The sequence below is a fragment of the Prosopis cineraria genome, unplaced genomic scaffold, assembly GCF_029017545.1.
Source record: "Prosopis cineraria cultivar Desert tree isolate PC_DT_omini unplaced genomic scaffold, ASM2901754v1 PC1018, whole genome shotgun sequence".
NCBI classification, from domain to species: domain Eukaryota; kingdom Viridiplantae; phylum Streptophyta; class Magnoliopsida; order Fabales; family Fabaceae; genus Prosopis; species Prosopis cineraria.
In genome coordinates this window covers 1-20,865 of record NW_026556343.1, presented here as the reverse complement: position 1 = coordinate 20,865, position 20,865 = coordinate 1, and the positions used below count along the sequence as shown (strand labels likewise).

At 33.6% G+C, this 20,865-nt stretch overlaps 2 protein-coding genes across 3 annotated transcripts; one reads left to right on the top strand and one right to left on the bottom strand.

Annotated features, from left to right (window-relative positions):
- The first annotated feature begins 4,003 nt into the window (after nt 1-4,003).
- LOC129299052 (auxin response factor 1-like) lies at nt 4,004-13,276 on the top strand. Of its 2 annotated transcripts, none has more exons than XM_054937494.1 (15): nt 4,004-4,340; nt 5,099-5,200; nt 6,411-6,526; nt 6,823-6,918; nt 7,045-7,101; nt 8,241-8,393; nt 8,486-8,570; nt 9,377-9,467; nt 9,571-9,735; nt 10,210-10,329; nt 10,412-10,487; nt 10,915-11,080; nt 11,158-11,651; nt 12,075-12,265; nt 12,502-13,276. In XM_054937494.1, exons 2-15 carry the CDS (start codon nt 5,155-5,157, stop codon nt 12,671-12,673), a joined length of 2,028 nt encoding a protein of 675 aa, XP_054793469.1. In that variant the 5' UTR covers nt 4,004-4,340; nt 5,099-5,154; the 3' UTR covers nt 12,674-13,276. The 2 variants fall into 2 exon arrangements, with proteins under 2 accessions (XP_054793469.1, XP_054793468.1); XM_054937493.1 differs by having other exon boundaries at nt 4,004-4,356.
- A 3,889-nt stretch (nt 13,277-17,165) lies between these two features.
- Nucleotides 17,166-19,534, bottom strand: LOC129299051 (zinc finger CCCH domain-containing protein 5-like). The gene is made up of 3 exons (XM_054937492.1): nt 19,460-19,534; nt 18,718-18,934; nt 17,166-17,502 (listed from the first exon to the last, which is right to left on the bottom strand). The coding sequence occupies exons 1-3, from the start codon at nt 19,503-19,505 to the stop codon at nt 17,358-17,360; spliced, it is 408 nt and encodes a 135-aa protein (XP_054793467.1). The 5' UTR covers nt 19,506-19,534; the 3' UTR covers nt 17,166-17,357.
- Between the last annotated feature and the right edge of the window lie 1,331 nt (nt 19,535-20,865).

Below are 20,865 nucleotides of genomic sequence, written 5' to 3'. Positions count from 1 at the left end.
AGATTTTTGTTAAACATATGAAACAATTATTTTTTTAAAATATGATTGTCATGAGTATAACCAATGACATTTTTTTTATAAATTTGGAAACAGTAAATAATTTTAATCAATAAAGAAGTCTTAAAAATAAGAACTTTTTAATATTATTTGTTCATTTTAGTCAATACAATTTTTAAAGGAGAAAACTTAGATACTTAATTTTATATATTTAATATATTTATTTTCAATCGAATTAATATAAGTGAATTTTAATATTTTTAAAAATTTAAATATTACAAAATGTTTTTAAAATGGTAATTCATGGGTAAAATGTACATGTTTTGATTTTGTTAGAAATAAGTACCTTAAGAATACAATATTAAATGTTTAAGTTTTGCCCATTTTCAAATTACACCTAACTAATAAATCCTATCATAATTAATATTATTTTTTAAGTAAAATTATAAATTCTAAGAGTACAAGAAGTAGACTTTGACAATAGTAGAGATTATCTCCTCTGAAACACGAAAGAGAAAAAAAATGTTACAATATATACAAAACTGCAAGAGCTGGGTTTCAAACCCCCAAATGCACTTTTGTTATATTAAGTAATATTACATTACTTTATATAAGAAATATGTATTGAAAATAACATGCACATGGCAGGAGGAACCTCTATAGTCTACACTTAAACTTGCACTAAATTATATAGAACTTTTCAAAATTTTGAACAGCATATAAATAAAGGAGCATAATATAAGTGACAATTATTTAGTGTGTGCAGATAATTCATTTAGTGACAATTATTTTGTTATTTTAATAATGGAGCATAACATATCACTGACTATCTCAATCAAAACTTATTTTATTATTAATATGTATCTATTTAAAGTTTGTGTTATGTGCAAATAATCTTCTAAATTATGTTATATTACTCCAGTGAGAAAAAAGAAAACAAATTAACAATAAGAGAGTTTATCAATATAAATATTTCAAAATAAAATTCTAAATATGGGGTAGGGTATCTGGACATGGATCAAGGTGCAAGGAGGTTTTGTATATTTAACATTAAACTAATGTATTAAGAGGTCTTTTTTTATTAAATTAATACGTGTATATTTTTTATCTCTAATTTACCCCTATGACAAACAAGATAACCATGTATAACTTTATAAATAAAAACGCATGTAATTAAAGGAGTAGGAGAATTCCACACGCAAACGCAACACTTCTTTTACACTGCTTCCTTTCATTATAAATAGAGAATTGTTCGTTATAGCTTTCAGCAGCTTGGCGCATGATAACAGTGAAGAATGGGGGATTGGCAATTTCTGAGTTAGGATTTTGTTATCGCATGACACAGTAAGTCTATGTGGAATTTGAGCTTATTTGCAAATTTAATCTTCAATTTAAATTGAATATGAGCTTCATCCATACGCACCATGTGTTACAACTATGCTATTTTATTACGTGGATGATGATTGTGTTTATTTGAGCATTGGAATGGAATTGAGTTTAATTACATTTGAGGGGTTAAGAAAATAATATTGTGTTTTTCTAATCAATTTAAATACAATTTAATTTTCCTAATAAGGTTCTACAAATTATACTGCAGTTCTTTTGGCACTAATGATATTATTTGGAATGTTGTCAATTTTTGTTGGAATCATGAGAAGATATAAATTGCATGCCATCAATCAAATATTCCTCTCCTTTTTTACATTTTCTTTCCTTTCCATTCTCCCATATCGAATACAACCTTGACAAAATTCTAAAGATACACAAAATTTACTAATACTTTTCGAGCATTGTGTAAAATTAAAAAAATAGCAAAGAAACTATAAGAGTCTTTTAACTTGGTTGGCTCAATCTTACCTTAACATGCTAAGGACGATCTTGAAGATCGGGTCGAGATGAAAATCAAGTTGAGCACAAACCCGACACCACTCAGCTAGAGGTATGTATATTGTTTTAAATTTTTATGAACATTAATTAATTTTATGAGACTTTTTGATACATTATATGTAATAAATTGATTCCCCCTTACCCAGCTTGCCTAAATTTTATTAGATAGAAAATTCAAATTTTAATTATTATTATGAAAATTTTTAAAAATTAATGCAATACTTTTATTTTAAATTTTGAATTTATTTTTAACCAAGTGTTATGTAAAAATAATGAATAATTATTTTTTCATGACTTAAAAATGCTACTTTTTATCTAAATATTGTTTTCAAGGAATCTAATTTAGATGGCAATAATTATAATTTTTTAATGGATATAATTATCTATTGTTTTATATTTTTTAATAGTTCATTCAAGTTTGGACTAAGCTTGACAACAATTTTGTAGATCAACAAGGACGACCAATCTCAACTTAAATTCCCAAGTACACTATACCGTGTTGCAAAGACAAACGGTACATACCAACAATTGAATCATATGAAAAACAAATAACGATTCAGGGATTGACGGTAAGATCATGGTTAAACTGTGTGATTAATCTAATCTCTATGTACCTATACTTCTATACGACACAATAACTGTATTTATTACTTATAACTATTATCTTGAGATTATAAGCAAAATTGAACTTGTGACTTTCTACTCACAAAAAAACTTACATGCCACTTGGTTATAAGATCATTGGCATAAATTTATTATTATGACATTAGTATAAAATTTGTCTATAAGTCCTCTGAGTTTAAATTCTTATTTTATAGCCACTTTACTTGTATAATTCCAATCTTTTTCCATTTGGTGTGACGCTTTCGTTATGATTTGTGAGGGATACATAATTGCCAAGTTAAACTAATTTTTATTTTCTGCAGTCAATTTGGCATAGAGATATAAAAAAATCCATTTTTCTTAATGTCTATTTTCCTTTTATACTAAATCATCACCATTGATTTTTGTAATGCACCAAGACATCTCTCATTTTTTAACTAGATGCTACAATATTTCTTTCAGAATGCTGTTGCTTTGAAGTTTTGTTTTTCCTTTTCCAAAATAATTATCACTTGTTACAATTTCATCTTTTGGTAATAAGAGTGCTCATGTTTTTTTTTTTTGGTCAAACAATGCTCACAAGCTAAACTACCTCAAAATTACTTTCTTTCTTCATTAATTAAGAGTATCTTAGTCAAATAATATCGACTTTTTCACGATAACAGTGGATGGATGTTCAATCAATTTTTTAAAACTATACACCTAAACTTGACTTCCACTGAATATTTTGAAATTATTATTTATTTGCAAAACAAGTACTTTCAAATATGAATACTCTTGTGGGGAGTCCGGAACTTGTAGTTCAAGTAGCATGGCCCTTATTCCTTAATGGAATTATGTAAGCAATGTTAAAACCCCATGCGATTAAAAAAAATAAAAAGGACAAAATTTGATGTAGGTTTTGTGTGATGTGTCATATGCGTGTGACTTTATTTCCTATTATATACTCCCTCCAATTCAAAATTGCTGTGTTTGGTTAAATGGGTCAAGAATAATTACTATTTAGATTAGATTACCCCTTAATTAAGATTAATCTACCTTATTTTTTTTATTTCTTTCTCATACAATCTCTCTTTACATTAATAGGGATATTTGTGAAAAAAAAATTAATGTTATTGGCTTTTTACGAAGTGTCTTACACTTTGAACTAATATTAACATATATAAAATATTTTATATTTTGCATTGAAGGGTGTACAATTAAAAAATATTTTACATTTATGTCATTTGAAAATAAAAATAAAAGTTAGATTATTAATTATACATTTTATTAAATATATAAGTACAAAATTAAATGGTGATAAATAATGAATACTTTAATAATTATCAATGATGAATGATAATAATTCATAATTATTAAATAATTAATTAGCTTTATGCGCGTGACGGTCAAAATGGGGCAGCGGGGAAACCTGTTGGGTTTTCAGGGCACGCCTTGTACCGCTGTTCTCTTTGCTTCAAATCTAGAGAGAGAGAGAGAGAGAAGAGTGCGCAGTGCGCACCCTGAGACTCTTTCTGTTCACTGCTTCAATTCAACCCCTCTCACTCTCAAAGGGACACGCGAAATGTGAGGAGCCAAAAAAAAAAAAAAAACAGGTAGAAGATTACAACTTGATACGAATAAACAATTCAGGAGATCGTGAGAGGTGAGAGAGAGGAGGGGGAGAGACACAGCTGAAAAAGAGGCAGGCAGGGAATAGGGGGTCGTGTCGGCTTCAACCAAACACGACCTTATCAACCATCCCCTCCATCGAGTTTCGATCTACTTCATTTGCTTTACTTTTTTGTGCCACCTTCTTCTCCCCGAAACCCTAGCGACTTGCTTTGCTACTCCGACTTGGGGGTCCGGAGAAGGTAACTCAGCTTTGAGGTATACTGGGTGTTCTGTTTGCTATCGAAATTTTCTACTTGGGGCAGCGGTTGGGCGAAATTTTGGGTCATTCTTATTTTGGGATTCTGGGTTTTGGATTCTGATTCTTACCCTCACTGGGTTCGTGCATCTGATTTTGGGTTTTGTTGTGTTGGGTATGGATTCAATGGTTTTAAGACTATAGTTTTTGGCTGTGTTTGCTTTGTGGGAAACACTGTAAAACTGTGTTTCTTGTAGTATTCTGGAATGTGGTTTGCGTCCAATCGGCGTTATTCTGCCCCCTTGGATCCGGTGTTGTGGGAACTGGAAATGGAAAATGTTCATTTCTTCCTCATAATTTTCCTAATGAAATATTTTTCCTTTTTAAGTTCTTTTTTGTCGACAGAATCAATTTCCTCATGCTCGTTTGATAACATTTCCCAATTTATACCTGGGATCGTTTTTTTTTTTTTTAACCACCGACCCCGGGATTGCTTTAGGTTTTTGAAATTCGGACGATTATTTCCATTATAATACTTATAATTGTTATAATTAGTCTAAAGGTAAATCTCACTTGCTTCATTTAAGGCGCAGAAGTTGAGTTAGTGAGTTACCTGACCCCTTACACTATTGCCAATAAAACATAGACAAAATTAAGGCTTTATTTAGCTGCTTCAGAATTCTCTTGTCTTGTTGATTGTTAAGAACCAGTGTGTTCTAATAGTTGGTGATAAAATTAATGGAATGATTTTTTGTGTAACAGAACCATTTTAAACCCCGAGTTCTCTTAAATTCTGAGTTCTTGTGAAGATTTTTCTCATGGCATTTATGGCTTCAAATCAGACTTCTGGCGGAAACCATGCAGGTTTGAGTTTATACTGTCACTAGTTTTCTCAATTTTCTTGTGTTGGTTTTCATTTGGCGGAAAACATGCAAACATGTTTGGTAGCTTAAAGCTACTTACTATTTCCAAAATGTAAGTGACAATTGTTGAATGGTAAAAATTCTATGACGAAGGGAAGAAATAAAAACTTGTCTTGATATACAGCTGCTTATGATGGCCTAATCAATTTGATTAATTTTATGTCCTATCATTTCTTTGTTATTTGTGAGAATGGTATTGGATGTATAGGAGCTTTTGCTCTTGGAAATTTTGAGGCAGGCATAGGAATAGGACCTACTTTATCTTGTTCTTTTCTCCTTTTGGTTTCTTACATAGTACAACTATGAAGTGTTTGTTTGGTTACATTTTCCTAAAGTATTTGTCAAACTGAAATTTTGGTAAAAGTTAGTTATTGTAACAAGATTTATGTTTGAATACATTTTTATTAGTATTTTGGATAATATGGGAAATGAGGGTTGTTAGAAATTAACTGCCACTAAAATGTTAAACTGACTTTGTGAACGGTAAAAGCAACTTTGACTTGCGTTTCCTATATTGACTATTTATAGAGGCTCCACAGCTTGTAAATGCGCTTTCAAAAAATAGATATTTCTACCCAAACATGGGTTTAGTGGATGTAAGTTTAACAAAAGGACTTTTGGGGTAGTAAAAGTGGTATCCAAACACTCTCAAAGTATGAGTTGTAGCTGTTAAGTTAATGCATCCTGCTAGTGGTGTGTAACATTGTGTCCACTTCTACAAGGTCAGCCAGTCACTTGAGCTTTCTCCTTTATCTATGATAGTGCATTTTTCCGGTAGGTTTAAAGTGTAGTCCTCCTAGTAATCATTTTATTCTTGTGCTCATGTACTCACTCTTCTTCTGTCATTCATATACATATGATAGAGCATTATCTCTGTTGGCTGGTGATTTTATGATTTGTTTTGAATTTTTCAAATGGTCTGACCTAAATGCTATCAGGTTTGTGAGACTACTATTGCCTTGCTTCTCTGGTTGTGATCAATTTTATGTAGTCAAAATTATGGATCCCAAGTGTTAGAAGTTGTGTGAAATATGAACTTAAAGTTTGGTGCCTAGTTAGATGCAATAAAAGTTTTTTCTTCTTCATCCTTGCTTTAGTGTGTTTTTTCTTCTTATCCTTGATGAAATTATCTCCGCATGCTTGCTTTTTAGGGGCAATCAATGATGATTTATACAAGGAGTTATGGCGTGCCTGTGCTGGCCCCCTTGTCACTCTGCCTCGTGAAGGGGAGCGAGTTTACTATTTTCCCCAAGGTCACATGGAACAGGTATCTGGGTTTTTGATTGCAATGAGTCTTAGAATTTTCATTGACGAGCTGTGTACAAAATATATTGGTATCCGAGGAACATATCTAAATATGTATTCAGGATTTTTTTTTTTAATCTAGTTGAAGCTTAGCTGGTGCTTAACTGCATAGCAATTTTAGACTTGTTAATGGAAGCCAACTGCTTTGCTGTTTGCACATTGAATTCAATTATTTTTTTTTTAAATCCTTAGCCTACAGCTCTTGTTGATGAAATTTCATGATGTGATCCGATAACATTGTGGCTTTTTATTTTGTAGCTTGAGGCCTCGATGCATCAGGGGTCTGACCAGCAAATGCCTTCTTTCAATCTGCCTTCTAAAATTCTGTGTAAGGTCGTAAATGTTCATCTACGGGTGAGTTATGATTTTTCTTGCACTCTTACTGCAAAGTTTTTTAGCTTATCAATCATTTACTTAGGAATTGGCTGTGTTTTATCATCAGTATCATTTAAAATGATTAGTTTAATCTTGGTTTTGTAGGCTGAGCCTGAAACAGATGAAGTCTATGCACAAATAACTTTGCTTCCTGAAGCTGATGTGAGTTTTTATTTTTTATTTTATTCAGCAATTTTTTCACATTGCATATTCATCATCATCATCATCATTTTTAGGCTAAAGAATAAAATTAAAAGGGAAGATACTAGTTAACCTGGAAGCAATGTTTTTAGAACCAGATCGGATATTGAACTTGAAAGGTCAGCGGTTCACAGTTTGTACGGCTCAATTGGGTTGGACCAATGGTCAAGCCAGATGTAATAATTAAACTAAAAAAATTATATATGTATATAATAATCTAAATATAAAAAATAAATATGAAATTTCTACTTACCTTAAAGATAAAATCAAATATTTTAAGTTTATCATGACTTAATAAACCACATGATACAATATAACATCAAAGATTTAAAATTGGTCATTTTCTAAAATAAATTTGATAAAAGACTAAAAAAAGAATTTTTTGAATAGTCTGGTTTCTAAAATTGGATCTGGTTACCGGTCCAAAACAGCCCAACTCCTAAAATGGTTTTTACATGCTGACTCAACTGAAATCCAGACTGGTCAACAGTCTGATCTGGTCTTTTTAATCATTGGCTGGAAGATACCAATGAGAAGGATAAGTATGCGCCAAAGAGATGGTTAAAGATAATAAAAAAGTTTGCATGACAAAAGAACTTAGGTATTGGTCTTGTGCATTATGACTACGAGGAGCCCAAAAATGAAATGAGTGTTCACATTTTGTGAACAGTCCAGGTTGCTATGGGTTTATATTTATTTTTTGGGTCACCGTGGATTTATATTTACATGTAGATAGAAAATTAAACAAGCAGCAAAGATTTTGAATCTCTATATTTTCAAGAGACGCTCTTTCATAACTTCCATGAGCTGAGCATTATAAAGAAGTACCAATCCGCATTCTTGCCCATGTCTAAAGTCAAAGTCGAATCCCTGAAGACGTGAGCATTCCTAGCAGGAAAATACACCAAATCACAGTAAAGCCTTGCATTGCTATGGTGTTCTATTTTTTGGCACATGGCTGTTTATTTAGTGTTAAACCTTTTTCGTGTTCTACTTGTTCATAGGTGATTTTCATTTTGTACTGCTTTCCATCCATTAAGTTTCTTGTAGTTTTCTCTCTTCTATACCTTTCTTATGCTTCTCTGCTTTGTTGGCTTTAGCAAAGTGAAGTGACAAGCCCTGATGATCCTCTTCCAGAGCTTCCTAGGTGCACAGTTCATTCCTTCTGCAAAACGCTTACTGCATCTGACACTAGCACTCATGGAGGTTTTTCTGTTCTTCGAAGACATGCGGATGATTGTCTGCCACCACTGGTTAGCTGCTTGTTTTCAACATTCCATGTATTAGATGCTTGGCAATTATTTTACTTTAACCTTCACTTTTATAATCCTCATGTTTTGCTCAGGATATGTCCCAGCAGCCACCATGGCAAGAATTAGTTGCAACTGATTTACATGGGAATGAATGGCATTTTCGACATATATTTCGAGGCAAGCATCTTACTATATTTCTCTATTTTTTAATCATTTGAAGCCTGAGAACCTGGTAGGTTTTAATATTTAATTTCAGGCAGTGTGAAAAATAGATTTAACATATTACATCAAATGTGCTTAAGAAAAGAAGATACATGATTTTTTTTTTTGGTTAATTCTTAAATTTTTAATTGCTAATAGCCTAACACTGCAAAGCGGAAAAGAAAAAAAAAAATCTTCTGAGTGCTAGATAAGCAGCAACTTTTCTGGCTTCTCGTGGGAGGTCAGACTGTTGTTTGAAAAGTAAATCTAAATCATGTCTTCTGGCCTGTTCTTGTAATGCCGAGCTTAACTTGCTAGGGAAGAATCACTCCAAGACTATGCTTCGGAGGGATTAATTCCTAAGTCTCATGTTCAACTTTTCAAGTCAATCTATAAATGTTTAGCGTACTAGTCTCATGACATCTCAAACTAACCTTTGGTTGGTTAACTTGTGAAATTGATTCTTCTAGCAGAAAAGAAATGTTACCAGGTTCTATTTATATAGGTGTATATCATTTGCCACGTTAGTTTGCAAATGGATAACATGTTGATTTTACTGTTTAATTGCGATTATCCTCTATTAATTTCTGATGTAGCAAGTGACGAATTTAATCATAACTTTCTGGGGCAAGGGCAAGGGGTGTGTTAAATAGTCCTGTTCATGTTCTATTGTTTGTGGGTTTTTATAACCCACTTGTTCTTTCCTTGGCCAGTTGAGTTTGGGATTGTGACATTTTATTTTTGTGCTGTGCCTAAGCTCCTTACTGAACACTAATTTTCAGGGCAACCTAGGCGGCATTTGCTTACTACTGGATGGAGTGTGTTTGTAAGCTCCAAAAAATTGGTCTCTGGGGATGCTTTTATATTCCTAAGGCAAGTTAATAAGTAGTAATAACTTTCCATTGGTTCTTTATTTCTTGCTTTTGTTGCTTGGTGTAGTGATTGTGATTTGTTTTTCTTATTTGCTTTATTCCAGGGGTGAGAATGGAGAGCTGCGAGTTGGAGTTAGGCGGCTCATGAGACAGCAAAACAATATGCCATCTTCTGTCATATCCAGTCACAGTATGCATATTGGCGTTCTTGCAACTGCATCTCATGCCATTGCCACTGGAACACTGTTTTCTGTGTTTTACAAGCCCAGGTATTGCACTCAACATCACATATTTATTATTTATTAATTATTATTATTTTTTTAATTTTTAGTTCATTATGTTGTCAAATTGTGAGTGGTTCCCCTGTACTTGCAGCTTGTGTTCTTGTTTTCAGACATGCCTGCCTTTTATGATCTAATTATGTGGTGGTGAAGTGTGTTGCTCTATAATTAGTCAGATGGCTCTTTTAATTGAACCTCAGGTGCTAGAGAAAGGCACATTGGATGGGTTGAGTTATATTTTCATTCAAGATTCCGATTCAAAGTCAAGATAAAAGGGAACAGAGAGGGGGTTTGTAATTGATTGGCCTTTTATGTGTATTTTGCTGCATATTTTACAACATTTATGAATAGTTTTGTATTGGATTATGCTAATTTTTATTTTCTTTTTGGTTTTGGGATGATGTGTTTCTCTTGCTTCTTAACTGAGTAGACTTTAAACTGATTTGTCAATGTTGGTATCAGAACAAGCCGATCAGAATTTATTGTGAGCGTCAACAAGTATCTTGAAGCTCGAAGTCATAAGCTTTCTGTTGGGATGAGATTCAAGATGAGATTTGAGGGTGATGATGTTCCTGAAAGAAGGTGCATGATCTGGTTGGTTTTATGGTTAAATATGGGATGTTATTACATCTGATGTAATGTATTCTTTGACCCCTTCATACAGGTTTAGTGGCACAATTGTGGGTGTTGGAGACAATAACTTGACTGTTTGGCCTGATTCTGAGTGGCGATCATTGAAGGTTAATAATGACTTCTTCAACTTATAGTTTGTCGGATTCAGTAGTGTTTGTAAATTATTGGCATATTTTTTAAATAAATAGAAATTTTTCCAATCAAATTCTTGTAACTATAATAGTGATTTTTGTTATGAAAATGATTGGTATCATTTATAACGAGATTTCTAAGATTTTTTTTGTTTTATTTTTTGTTGTTCTTTTCTTTTTTTCTTTTGTTTTTTTTTTGCATGTACCAACTATTCAGTGCTAGTTTTTTTTTTTTTTTTTCCCGCATATACCAACTAGGATCTCAAACATTCACACTTAACTCTTTTAAGTGAATTTGAAGATAAGCATGATGTATTACAGAGTGGCTTTTGGTTCATTTTATTGTGCTGGAGTCTTCAGAGGCTAAATTGTTGTTTTGTGATCCACGTATAATGTATTTCAGGTGCAATGGGATGAACCATCATCAATTATACGCCCTGATAGAGTCTCACCTTGGGAATTAGAGCCACTTTTGGCCACCGCTCCTGCGAATGTTCAACCAATGCAAAGAAATAAGAGGCCCCGGCTTCCTGTTATTCCTCCAACAGTACCCGATTCTTCTTTGCATGGTACGCTGGTCTTGGACTATTTCTTTATGCCAAAAGTGTTATCCGTGTTCTACATATTTTTTTTCTTTGGACTTCAGGGGCATGGAAACCATCAAATGAATCCCCTTCCTTCTTTCGTGACTCACAACATGGACAGGATCTCTATCAATCATCTAAGTTCAATTCTTCTGCAACTAACTTTCTTGGTTTTGATGGGAACAAATCTAGGGGGACTGTTTCCGCCAATTCCATATATTGGTCTGACAGGATCGAGAACTCTACAGAGCATTTTTCACCTTTAGCTTTTAAAGAATCTGGTGAAAAGAAACAAGGGACTGGAAATGGCTGTAGGCTCTTTGGGATTCAGCTACTTGAGAATTCCAATGTTGAAGAAAGTATGCCGAGAGTCACTATGTCAGAGAGGGTGGGGGATGATAAGTCAGTTCCATGTGTGGATGCTGAGCCTGACCAGCTTTCTGAGCCATCAAATGTCAATGGATCTTATATCCCATCAGTGAGTTGTGATGCTGACAAATCAAGTCTTCAGGCTCCTCAAGAATCACAAAGCAGGCAAATAAGGAGCTGCACTAAGGTAAGTATGCTATCATAAATATATATCATTTGTGATCAATATATATGTAGCATGTTTTAGTTTCTATTTTTCTCACTGATATACAATGTCTTTGGTATTTTTCTATGTTCCAGAATCCTGATTATGGTCTTGTACAATTTCCTAATGTGCTGATAGAATCCAAAATTATTATCCACAATTTTCTCTATTATTTGATGTTGGTTGTCTTGCATTTAAAAAACAGAAATTCTTTTGCAGTGTTTCAAGTGTTATTATTATATATATGGGGTCAAAAGGCTTCTGTTTTTTTTTTTGGATGCTATTAACAAATAAAATTGTACTTTTCATCTTGCCACTCTTGGTTTGATAAAGCAATTTGGCATTTTCTGTCCACTAATATTTGTTTCTACATGGCATAATGTGGATATTTATTTCTATGTCCAGGTTCACATGCAAGGAATGGCTGTTGGTAGGGCTGTGGATTTGTCACGGTTTGATGGATATGAGGATCTGCTTAAAAAATTGGAGGAAATGTTTGACATCAAGGGCGAGTTGGATAAATCCGTGAAGAAATGGCAGGTTGTCTATACTGATAATGAAGATGATATGATGATGGTTGGAGATGATCCATGGCAGTAAGTTCATTTGATGCTAGCAGTTGCCTTGATTCTTTCTTTTTTTTTTTTTCTTGGTTGCATTTTCCTTTTTGCAATTCTGATGGACATAAATAAATATTATCTGATCATCGTGTGATCAATAAGCTGTGCAATTTCTTGAAAATTGCGGGCTTCATATTTTTAATCATAAATATCAGATACTTTGTTAGTATGTGTATGTCAATGAATATTTAATTCTTTCTATTTTGCTGTAGTGAGTTCTGCACTGTGGTGAGGAAAATATTCATCTACACACCAGAGGAGGTGAAGAAGCTCTCACCGAAAGTAGGGCTTCCAATCAATGAAGAAGTTAAGCCAAGCAAGGTGGATTCTGAAGCTGCAGTCAATAGTGAGGACCAGTCATCCACGGTGGGGCATAGCTGCTGATACTTTTGGGCCTTCTGGCATGCCCTAGCTGGTTTATACAATAAAGTAGAAATTAGAATGTTGAAAGATTCGAGAAAGGATTCTCCTAGCGGTTGACCGTCGGCTCCGTGTCTATTGTTCATCTATGGTGGCATTGCATAACCTTGTGACTAGCAGCATGGAAACACTGACCTGGAGGGCTGGCTTTTTAGTGTAATGCTGTTTGATCTGGTTCTTGAAGATAGGATTTCCTTTATTGTGGGGTCGTCGTCGTCTTTTTTTTTTTTTTCCCCTGCTTGTGGACATGGCTTGTTCAGTTTTGAATCAGCCACAAGCATGGGGAAATGTGTTGTCTTTGCTCATTTATCTTGCTGGGTATGGTCTTTTTTTTGCCCCCCCTTTTTTTTTTCTCCCCTTCGTTGCAATTCCCTTGATGTAATGTTGCTTTTTCATTGTGTATATAGTTTTTTTTTTTTTTTATAAATGAATACTGCTTTTAATATATGTATATGAAGCCATTTTTCCATGAATAGCAGATGTGCACAATCTTGTCTGCGGATTGACATTATAAATATCATGTCATAGCTGGCCTTCTGTTGGGCTCATGTGCTTATGATTTCTCGATGCTCTTTGCATTCATGTGCCTTGTTGGCGTATTAACTGTTGTCTCCTAATTTTTACTTTCTATCAAATAATTGAAACATTCTTGCAGGAATCGTGGGACTGTTGTCTCATAATGAGTTTTTTTGATTTCCGAATAACCCTTGTCTTGACAAAATTTAGCATCTGGTCCAACTCTCTTTTTTAATTTCATGTTTCAAGCTATTTTTATTTTTAGTAGCTTGATATTATTCTTGGTTTATGAGATTGGTTGGTGAGAGTCCACTGTCTTTATATATGTACAGTACATATATTTGAAATAAGATGAATCTGTATAAATATTGTAATATTATGAATGTTCACAACTTTTTAATGAGTCGTCTTTTAAAATTCTGAATTTAAAGTTTTGTAACCTACATGTATGGCTTTTTGAAAGTTTTCTATGATTATGTAAATGTAATTTATTTTACAAATTTAAAATTTATTCTTTTGTAGCTCTTTACATATATTTTAAGGATTTATTGCCTATAAATATTGGACATGTATCAAGTAATTATAAGTTTAAAATAAGTAAGAATCACTCCCTACTTTCCCTATCAGTTATCTCGTTTTGTTCATTTTTCTGATCTCAAATTTCTTGTGTTTTTTCCTAGTTTCATAATAGACTCAGAATCAAGTTTAGGATGTTTTATGATATCAAGAGTATCAAATTATTCAAAATTTGGCCAATCTAAGGAAAAAATAAAAACTTCTCATGGGTTGCTCTAAATGACAGATTCATAGAAATTTTCTGTTGCACAAAATTAATTGAATGTGTCACTCTGATACCTTATATGGGGAAAACGGATTAGGACAAGAATATCGACTTTCTGTTTATTTACTACTGTGGTCATATCACAATGCTGGTTTCCTTATTCAACCCAAGATGTTCATTTCTAAAATTTGGATTTGCCTTTTCTTTTCTTTGTTTCTTTTTTCTTTTTAACAATTTATAAACATAAGATTTAGAGGGGAGATAATACAAAGTATGGGACTCCCTCAACAATAAAGAGAATGGGAATAAATGGAGACCATACCCTGGGGCTCATGAAGTATGAAATTAGTTTCCTTCTCAGAACCATTTGTTTGTTGTTTATAATAATTTAAATATTAATTTTATTTTTTTTAAGAGAAAAAAACCTTAGTTGAATTGGGTATTGAGAATTTATCAAAGATTAGAACATGCTCTCAGGCATAAAAAATGCACCTAATGAAGTACTTACAAGTTGCTCACTAATAAAGTCTTTACATGAACAACAAAATTTAAATGCATATCTTGTAAATTATAAATCAAATCTTTTTTTGTTCTCAATTTTTTCTTCTCAACATAATATTATTGGTGATCAATACAAAAGTATCATGTCACTCTAAACAATCACAGGACTTCTATTTTACCTCAAAAATCTTAAAAATATATCATTTTATCGATAGATTTGAATTGATTCAGATGAGGGCAAAGTGGTACGTATAAATGTATAAACATTGAAAGCATAGTGTATTGCATATTCTTATTTTTTTTATTTGCATATTCAATACAAATACTGAAATTCATATACAAATTACATAAACCCCGACACATCATGTTGATCCGCTAAATGAGTCGCCACATGAACCAATAAACTACACTCGGTTATCATGCCCAAGAGCTCTGAGGAGTGAGGACAAGCAAACAAATGATGAAAGAAATTGGAATAGGGATTCTAATCCCATGGCGTCATGGGATGATCAAGTTGATAAGCCGATTGTATTTCCATCATAATATGAAAACGAAGGAAAGGAAAAAAAAGAAGAATAAAAAATAATAAAACCTGGACTCCCTTAAATTTATTGAATTATCAATTTAATTCTTGAACTTTAATTTTATCAATCAAAACCTTAAAATCTCATAATAGTCATAGCAATCATATTAGTTTAAAATTATTCTATAATTTGAATCAATATCAACGTCGTTTTCCCCACAAAACATGAGGAAACAAGATTTGTAAGGAAATATTAGAAGAAATACGAACATTAGAAACTCAAACAAACGTGTAGAGTTTTTCTTTCTTTCGAATAAAAATTAACTTCCTCAGGTCTAACACTTGACGAACGCATAATTTCCATTTTGTTATTAAGTCACTGAATAACAGATATCTTGCTAAGTACTAACAGATTCATTAGCAGAACACTATCATATACTTTAAATATGTGAAGTCAGCTTTCTCTCTTTTTAATTTCATCTCAAATTTTTAACTAAATTAAGAATGTAATAACCAAGACAATCAATCAGGAAGATAGTGTAGAAAAGACATTTTTTACAAAATAAACATCCATAATGTTCGAAATTCACACAATTTCAAGAGAATTAATAGATAATGAACTTCATCAAAATAGGACAGCTTATTAAATATTTCATTACATTACAGCTTCACTAGTTCATTAAAAACCAAAGTAAATAAATAAATAAATAAATTAAGAAAAAATAAAAATACAAAGAATATGCTACGTAACACGAACAGCACTAGCAAGAAAGCGCAGAGTGCATTTTATTAATAAATGATCTATTATCAAATCAGTATTTCGCGCGCTCGCGCGCGCACACACATCTTGATTAAGTTTGGAACTAAAGATGCCAGCTCCTTTCTTAGTTTTGGCACCACGTGATATAATACAATGGTTCTACGCATCTATCACGTGAGTTCACAAAGTTGAGCACCAAAGTACAAATAAAAGCTTTTACCTTACAGAAAACCTTAACCTTCCAAAGCGAGTTGGTGAGAATCAAACTTGGCTAGAGAGGCCTGAATCAAACATCAATAATCTGGAAGCTTCAAGAGACCCATGATAACTCCACTAATTAAAATCAAGTTTCTCGAGTTTCCACGGTCCAAAAGAAATGAAAAATTCCAGGAAAGATGGGAACCTTGGGAAAAGATGATCACGAACTGAAATTCCAAACACCAGATTGTTCCATCCTCTAGTAAATTAGCCACGTTGACACATAAAATGCAATTCTGGGGTCACAAATTACAATGTCCTTTCACAGCCATCGTGTCAACCAATCACTGCCATCATCAGCATTACTAACCATCTCTCAACATGCTCATCCGAATCCAGAGTTCAAAATATTACGATGTTTGTCCCCTTGCTGTCTGTATAAAACCCGATTCCTTTTCGATCCTAGTGAACATTCTTGTCATCTTGATCATCATGGGACTCCAACTTCTTTTGTTTTTAACTCTTCCTCTTTTCATGGTGATGTTCTTGTCTGTCCTCCATTGACCAGTCTCTGTTGACTTCATTTCTGTGTTCATAATCTTCATAATCATCCTGAGAACCAGATCTCCTGTGTTTGGAGCTTTTCCTAGAAGAATGACGTTGAGTTTGTGTGTCTCCATCTCCATCAAATAAACAAGCGTCAGATTCAGTATCACTAGTTGCATATCTGTAGTCCTGCTCCTATGTCTAGAGCTTGCTTTTGCTATGCCATTTCCTATCTCTATTCCTATCTGACCAATCCCCACGTCCAGCCTCATCATTGTTTCTATTCATTTTTCTTGAGCTCCTTCTTTCACTACTATGCTGTTTTTTCCAGTTCTCAGGTACAGCATCTGAATCAACATCAGAATACCCCTCACGGTTTCTTCTCTCATCACCCTCATTACGATTAGTTGCGCATTTTCTATGGTGCTGACAGTGTTTTTTTCTGTCCCCAGGTTCCGCATCTGAATCCACATCAGAATACCCTTCATCGCTTCTCCTCTCATCGCCTTGTTCCTAGTAATTGAGCAATTTCTACGGTGTTGTGATGGTGTTTTTGTCCCTAGGTGTCGCATCTGAATCTTCACCAGAATACCCTTCATGGCTTCTTCTCATCACCCTCGTTCCTGTTAGTTGAGCGTTTTCTATGGTGTTGATGCTGGTTTTTACTGTCCCCCGTGCATCACATCATGATACCCTTCATGGCTCCTCTCCTCATCCTTGTTTATTAACTGAGCTTCTTCTATGGCGTTTATGGTGTTTATGGCGTTTTTCCTTATCTGACCATTCTCTATCAGAGTCAGAATCAGAAGTTCCACCTTTCCCGTTATGGTAGTTTCAAGTTGATATTTTGTTCATATATTTCCTCATTGGGAGTTCTGCTCTGATTTCGTTCGTTCCTATGTTTTCTTCTTCTACCTGAACCACTGTTATTGAACTCACCAATCTCCCTTGATCTTCTTGAACGGTACCTGTAAGAGATGGGATACAGCAAAGGCCCAGTATAAATCGCATGCTTTAATCGAAGAAATGCTGACAAAATTCAACTCAATATAACACATCAAAAAGGCAATGCAAATTAACGTCACGCTACAAAAACTACTCCTGATACATATCCTGCTCAATATATACAAGTATATATAGGCTGCAAATATAAGTTATTTCCCTTAAAAGACATGCAGACTGTGTTTGGTGCAGAACGTGTAAAAGCCAAGATGTATAATACTACCTGTGAAACTTTTTCTTGGATTTCACAAATAAATTCAAGACAATTTCTTTAATTGGGAGCTGATCTTGTTCACATGATTTGAAACCAAGCGGGTTGAGAATCTTGTCAACAAGACAGTCACCATTATCAAACCCTTTCCTTTTTCGGATAAGAGAGAATTATTAAACCCCTTTTACTCAAATGTTCTTCCATCATGACAAAATCATTACAATATTTGCATAATTTGCATCCATCAAATTATCTTTTTTCCCCATTCAACCATTGAATTCATAACATCTGAGAAACTGAGAATGAGAAGTTTGCAAGGCTTTTTATTCTTGTACCCCTTGTTGACAACAGACCTTCTCCACATACCCTCTAAGAAAGTTGGACGTTCCGCAGGCCATTTAATGTTGATAAAGACCTTAAAAGGGTCTATTATTTAAACAGATTGTGGAGGGGAAACTAGTGTATGAATTGGTGCAATCATCTAATGAGATTTATAGCACTCCACTTAATAGCTTGGATTAGATGGTAACACATACATTAATAAGCATCAAAGCATCACAAGAGTGGGAATTAATAAGCCAGATAATATATAGGGTAAAGGTGCATTTTGCACTTGAAATATTCTCTGAGAGAAGCACCTAGCACCCTAAACTATTTGGTGTAGCATTTTTGCCCATAAAGTAATTAAATGTAGTATTTTCTACCCCAATGTTAAATAACAGACGTTGACCATTAATATGATGTGAGATGAAGGGTAGTTTGACCAACAAACGGATGTTTGTGAGTATTTAACATTAGAGTAAGGAATGCTATGTTTTAAACTATTTTTAGGGCAAAAATGCTACACCAAATAGTTTAGTGCTGCATGCTCTTCACAAAATACTTCAGGGGCAAAAATACACCTTCACCCTGATATATATTGAGAAAAAGTGGTGGTATGGGGGGGAAATAATAAGAATTGAAAGCACACCTATCTGAATCTGCTTTTTGTTTCTTGCTTGAGTTCTTCAGTGCACTCAAAGCATCTTGCTCCATCAATTTCTCATGTTCATCAGAATAACCAAATAAAGCTGCCATCTTTTTCACCCAATACTTTGGGGGGGGTTTGTCAGAGTCAGCCCATGCATAATCTCCTCCAGGATTACGAAAACAGGGATAAAATTGCAAGCTGATCCGTGAGAACAAGTCTGTTAAGGTACATAAGAAAAAAAAGATCAGATTACCATCAATGCAAGTGTATTACTGTATGATGTAGGACCAACAACATGCATCAGCAAAGTGGGAGAGAGGAGAGATTAAAGGGAAGGACAAAAGTAAGAAGGATAAGTAGAAAAAAGAAAATATTATAACTCGAAGTCTTCACAAATAGTTAATGTACGACATCCTAACAAATTAACGATGTTAGAACATATTAAGATAAAATACATCAAAGGAACTAATTGTAATCTTAAATTAATATTAATTAAAATAATGCTTGTCTTATCGGAAAATCTCATTTCTTATTTATCAAGAATTTTTAAGTTACAAATAATAACGCTACTTTTCCTAATCTATTTTTACCCTCCATTACTTAACCTAAGATGGTTTTATCAATCTCAAACATTTTTCGCCCATCATTCAGTGTAAACTACAAAGAACAAAAATAATATGCTTGGCAGCAACTCCTGTAGCCAAAAGAAAAATTAATGTACTTGACATGACCATAACTGCACCTTGAACCCTGACTTCATATACTCCCCACATATTGCAACCTTCCATCTAGTCACATTTACAAATTCACACCTTATCTGCCAGGAAAACAAACAGGTCCATAAACCACAACAAAAAAAAAATGTCAGGAAACTCAACTATTCGCATTAACCATACAAAGCCCAAAAAGATATATCTGGTGAGTAGATATCCCAACTTACCAAGTAACTGGCAACAAATGGGAAACTAATAGATTATTAGACATGGCAGAAGTGAAATCCTATGATAGACCAAAGGCATATAAGCATAATCACATTTAAAAATTCTCATGATGTATGCTTCAGAGAGGGATGCAAACCTGTTTTCCAGCAAAGTAACGACTACTGATTGAGTTTATATGCAAGGACAGCAGAAGAATCCATTGATTATAATGCACATAGACGTTCCCTCGCAAGTGAAAGGAGCCATTTTTACACACCGCCAGAGATAAATAGAAGAACTGCACTGAGATTGCATGAAATATGTAAGCAAGAGATAAGGTAAAACCAGGAAAGGGAAGCAGCCACATTCTTCAAATTGTTATTTTTGGAACATATGCTACACATTTTTGCTGCAATTATAATTTTCCCTTTTGCTTCCCAAATAACAAAATTGAAAACCCTTTTAGACTTCAGGGGCCTTACAGCAGAGTGGATTATGTCAAAAAAGAAAGAAGAAAGAAAGAAAGACAGAGAAGCGAAAAGAAAAACGGAAGGGGGTAAGAGTGGGTAAGAAAGTGAGAAACTGCTACATACCAAAATCACAGCAGTTTCAATAGAGATAGAAAAAAAAAAAAGGTACAATAAATTAATGCCAATTAAATGGGCAAAAATTACAGTCAATTTGTGCGTGTTGTAACTGCTGTCAAGAGTTATTAAAATTTAGCAGTGATTAAGAAAAGAAATTGCTAACAGTGCACCCATTATGAGACGACGACGACAAACCATTGCCAACTACTGGGGAGGCACATGGATTGCACGATCCCATTGTACTCCATCAACAACTAAACCTTTGGGTGTAACCAAAAGGTGCACTTAGTACAAGAGCTATAAAGTATTTTCTTGCAAGTTAAAAAAAGAGTTATAGTAGAGCATTTTTTTTTTTTTGGGAATAATCATAATGCTAGACAACAATGAATAAAAGAGTTAGATTGGTCAGTTTAATATAACATTACACAACATCAAGATTTTTCAGTAATATTTGGGTCTTTTCTTTACACCCCCAACTGTGGCTCTCTTTGTTTTTATACCACCATGCATATGGCTTCTTGCTAAAATACAGAATTAATATCAATATCAATACATATAATATAACATTATAAACAAGCCGTAGTATTCATAAAGCATAAACAGTGCATCTTATTCTCCAGATTTTATGCGATGCATGAAAA